General features: G+C 38.1%; 1 protein-coding gene across 2 annotated transcripts in view; it reads left to right on the top strand.

Annotated features, from left to right (window-relative positions):
- The window catches only part of LOC107097098 (solute carrier family 12 member 5-like), a 196287-nt gene extending 192858 nt beyond the window's left edge, over positions 1–3429 (top strand). The window contains exon 26 of one of the 2 annotated variants that reach the window (XM_015394098.1): positions 1308–3429. In XM_015394098.1, the coding sequence (XP_015249584.1) occupies positions 1308–1399 (92 nt within the window). In that variant the 3' untranslated portion in view covers positions 1400–3429. The remainder of the gene's footprint in view (positions 1–1307) is intronic. The other variant, XM_015394099.1, reaches the window with a different exon arrangement.
- The last annotated feature ends 1597 nt before the right edge of the window (positions 3430–5026 follow it).

Raw genomic sequence — 5026 nt, 5'->3', positions numbered from 1 at the left:
AGTATGCGTCAGAGCAGACTTGTCTGTCTTTAAGATTCACAGCCGTCCCCCAGCATGCACCGCAGCACCAGCAGCTTCCAGAGGAGTGTTAACAGAGCTCAAAGTAGTGAGTTAAAATTTATCTTTCCTGTTGCTGTTGTTCTATATAAGTACGTTTTAAAGTAATTTGAAGCGAGAGCATCATACTTTTAAGCTTCAATATATGACCCATTTACTGATTTAGTGCGTAAGTTTAAAAAAAGGTTCTGATATTGAAAGGACTTTGTATCACGACTCAGAACAGAGGACCCAGTATACAAGGCAAGACAGGCGATGGGATTATTAAAAAAGTGTTTATTATAAATCAACAGATCTCCAGTAGCAGCAGCTAGGGTGTCTAAGGCAGGTGACCACGATAAGCTGATGGAGGATGATTATGAATGCGTTAGTCACTAACCTAGATTAACAGTTTAGTCCGTGCCCAGAGAACAAGGTAGGATCCAGCCGCTGGGCTGCCAACAAGATGCGGCGGGTGCCGCCCTGAGTGTCCCAGATGCTGCAGCTCCGGAAAACGAGTAATAGTCCAAAGACAGGTCAGGCAAACCGATCAGAACAGGAACAGCCAGGTTTAGAGATCCATGAGTCTGAAGCCAGGTCAGACAAAAAAAATAAATCAGAGCAGGAACAGGCAGGCTCAGTGGTTGTGAGGCTGACAAGGAAATCAGAAACACTAAGGTAACGCTGGCCCACTCTCTCCACCGGCTCCAGAGTATTAATCTGGCCTGTTGACTGGTAGTAGGCAGCTTAAATATAGACAGGAGCTTCTAGTTTGTTGAGACAGCTTCTATTTGAATGATTTCTTTATTCTACTGCTGTGGCAGAAGTCAGATCTGAATGTTACTGAAATTGATCTGTTTGGGTAAGTTATAGTCATTCATAAATTAACAAAAGGAAGCCATTTGATAATTGAGAATATAATTTAAATAAAACACTTTTATTCTTTACTGTCATCATTGTTACATATTAAACATGGGTTGGGACTACAGTATGAACATTTTTAGAACTCTTATCGAGCGGAGCCCCTTTATCTCTTGTTAGTGTACTTTAGACCATGACAAAAATCCGTCCTATTTCTCTTTATACAGAATGCATGATTTGTAACAGTTTCTCTGGGCCAATAAGGTCAAGTTTTCAAACAAATGTACATGTTAAAATTTAGATGTTGAAACATTAATCCGCAAAAGATTTGGAATAAGATACAATTACATAAAGCCACTTCTGGAAAAGACCATTTCTCTCTAGTTATATCTTTAACTGTGCCCTAACAGACATGGAGTTCCTTGAGGTCCTTACCGAAGGTCTAAACAGGGTCCTTCTGGTCCGTGGAGGCGGCCGTGAGGTCATCACCATCTATTCCTGAAAGAGCAGCCCCCTCCCCTGCTCTATAATCCCCTCCCTCTGTCCCATCTCTGCCGTACTCTCACCTCTTCATCAGTACGGCTTCATTATGAGGTTCTGTTTGTTTCTGTGCTGTAGTGCTCTCACCACCAACAAATAGCCCCGCTCAGCTTCAGCGCCTCTCCCTCTGCCCTATCCACATCAGACAAGTGAATCCAGAACCTTCCTAATGCAAACTCAATAGAAAAATTTAACCTTTCTCGACTGGTTGAAATCCTGTTATAATCCACCGTAACTCAGTCGGGATGAGGTGTTGGTGAGTGTGGGTTCTTCGCTGAAGTGTGAAAACCCCTGCATGTATAAGTCTTATTGTTTCAATCTCTGTGTTTTTCTATTCTTTTTGGTTTTTGTAAACACAAGAGTGGGACAGGCATGGCCTCTGAACGGCACAAACGTTATCTGGCCAAAATGGGCCCGACTGTAGGATTAGATCTCTTTAGTTCCCTTGTGGAGGATGTACTTTCCCCCCAGGCTGTTGTCTCGGGTGTGAGTTTTCATGATGGACTCTGCAGTCACAGTGAGGACCGCCGGCTGGAGGACAAAGGAGAGTACGGCTGGGAAGGATGAACTGTGAAACTCACCTTAACCCAAGAGACTGAAAAGTGGGTCTACTCTACAGTCTTATCTTTAACCTGCTCACTCTTTGGCATGACATACTCAACCACTGTGTATTGTGTTTTTACACTCGTTTTGTTACTGTAGTCACTCTGTTTTTCCCCCTCCCAGACTTCTTCCTTCTTATTTCTAAGTGGCTCTTTATCTCTTAGGCCACTGTTTGTGCCAAAAACAACAACAAAAACTAAATCCAAGGCTAGTTTGTTGAGATTGACACGTAATTAAACTGTGAATAGTCTCCTAGCAGAAGGCTGGGGTGCCAGTAAAGTGGGGAGATGGTTACAAACCCCCCCTCCACCCGCACCACCCAGAGGAGGAGGTTATTGTCTCCAGCACCTCTCGGCCCCGTGTGTGATCCACTGTAAATAATGTACAAGCTCTGATGCGTTTAGTATGAGTGTAGTATTTTTGTGACTAACTGAAAAGCTTCTAAGTGGAGAGAAAAGCCTCCTTCACTTAGAAAGGTCGCTGAAAAATGCAGTTTTAAAAAAAATATATATATATATTTATTTATTTTATTGTATCTATTTATCGGCTCCCATCATTATGGTAAAAGTTATGGCAAACGAAAGCACCTGCACTCTTCACCACTGTGCGACAAGCGAGATTTTGATGCTTTAAAAAAAAAAAAATCACTAAATGTTATTTTTTCATCTAAAGAAAATATTTGTCACTTTGATTGTCAGAGATATATCATCCGTTTTGCCAAATTTTCATACATTAATGTGCCAAATTAAAGTATTTTTCAGCGAGATAGTGAAGATAAATATATCTAATTCCACTAAATCGGAACAAAGTTTGCTAAAAACAAGTGAAAACACAATAATCAAGATGCTATTTGAAAGTGGCCCTATAGACGATTAAAGAATGAATGTTCAGCCATAGAAAATGAAACAAAACAGAAACATCCACTCAATTCAAGCTAGAAATGGTGGACATCTATTGGATAGTTCTCCATGGGACCTGATTGAAATAAAAATGGGAGGACAATGGTTTCTGTAACTTTAAAATTCACTTTGTCCACAAGTATGAACTCTATGCAGTAGATCTTCCAGTCAGATTTTATATCCCTAAAATTAGTGAAGATTTGAGCCACGTTAGCCACCACTGAATGACTCGAGAGAAAATTAGAAAAAGTGCATTTTGGCAGGAATGTGCAATATAGTCGCGAATCTGGACTCACGTGATCATGTTATTTATTTTTTTACACATGATATTTTGTATATGTAGATGTCGTATGTCTCGTACAATCCAGAATCATCTCACTCTGACCAAGGACTTCTGTCACTTTACTTTTATTATTCCTGTTTCGTTTCTTAAAAGAAAATATTTTTGGTCATTTGCACTTGTAGTAGAAGTATAAATATAAATTCGTATGTATACATAGTATAAATATATATATATGAATATATATATATAAATAAATATATATATAGTATAGGGGAGCAAAACAAATTAGATTATAGAACTATTTAAAAAAATGTTATTTAACGTTTTTAGTGTTGCTTGAATGTCTGATCATATGTTGTGAATGCTGCTAGTATCTATAGATTTATTTGTACTGTAAATAGAGATGAAACAACTCTAAAGACGACGTGAAAAAGGGTATAGACATACATATCAGTGCTGCTGGTGGTTATCGTACAACACAAGGCTGTACATGTATACTTTTGGCCTGTGACCTCTGGACAGGGTTCTGTTTTAATAGAAATACTATGATGAATATCTCGATGCAATATTACATAAGCGAGAGGAAACCACCCACCTATTTTTCCTCCCCTTTTCAGTACTGTTTATGATTATTATATTTTAGCCCTCAAATAAGTGATGCAACTTAAGGTGAAAATAGATTTCTGTGCATTTAAACAAAACTGGAGTTTTGATGTTTAAAAAAAAAAAAAAGGTATTTCTGATGTATTTGATACATTTTAAACTTTAGACATGCGATTTATGAAAAGAAAAAAAGTCACTCTGCTTCTATTGTTCAACAACCGAGTGCCAAGTCATGAGGGATTTCTTTTAACACGCTCGTCACTGACAAAGAGGGGGTGGCTCGCAGGAGTTTGAGTTATTTTCAGGTTGTCTACAGCGTCGCCTGCATCATCTGAGCCTTTTAAATTTATTCAAAAAGATATCTGAAGTTTATTGGAAAAGTTTACTGGAAAATTTATTTATTGAATTATAAATGTTTTATAATTGCTGTTTGCATGGTACTATGTGGCAATATTTGTTTCAGTGGTTTTCTATGGTGATTACTTACATGTTCAAGGTGAAGCACTTGGAGAGAAGGCGGCCCGACGTTCTTAGAAAGTTACAGTATTTTTGAGAACCCAGTTTAAACAAAGGTTGGCTAAGCCTTGAAAAAAAGTGTTTGCAAAAAAAAAAAAAACATACGGATGAAAAAGTATGAGTTCACTTTTCTTGTTATATTTCAATCTCTCTCAAGTAGTTTTACGTAACATATTATGAGATCATGTTTGCTAATAGACGGGCCTTAGAAGGGGTCATTTCACTTTTGTACATATATAACTTAAATCTGAGACACTGTAACATACTATTGTTGTCTTTTCTTGTACACTGTTCGATCACTGTGGAGAAAGTCTGAGTTTTGTAAGATCATGAGCAATGTTTTCATTTTTCTTTCCTATTTGTTTGCTTGCTTTGCATCATTTCCAGGAGGTGTCAGCCATCACTTATCATTACAGCTTTTATCAGCAGGTATTTTGGGTATCAACCCTGAATTAGTTTGAGACACTGAGGTCAGTTCACTATTTGTGAACCATTTAAAATCTGTAGCATTAAAAAGCTTTGCAGACATTAGAGGGACCTCTGGTGGCAATAGAGTGCACTACAGGCTGACAGCTTCTGCTGCATCATTTATTCCCATCATTTTGTCTGACATTTTCGCATGCACACATTTTATTCAGATTTCATTTTTTTTTAAAGCAGCTGTATAATTTATTGTACTTGTCAC

This window comes from Cyprinodon variegatus, unplaced genomic scaffold, assembly GCF_000732505.1.
Source record: "Cyprinodon variegatus isolate N-32 unplaced genomic scaffold, C_variegatus-1.0 Scaffold672, whole genome shotgun sequence".
Lineage (NCBI taxonomy): Eukaryota > Metazoa > Chordata > Actinopteri > Cyprinodontiformes > Cyprinodontidae > Cyprinodon > Cyprinodon variegatus.
Note: the sequence above shows the minus strand (reverse complement) of the source record. Positions and strands in the feature narration are given on the sequence as shown.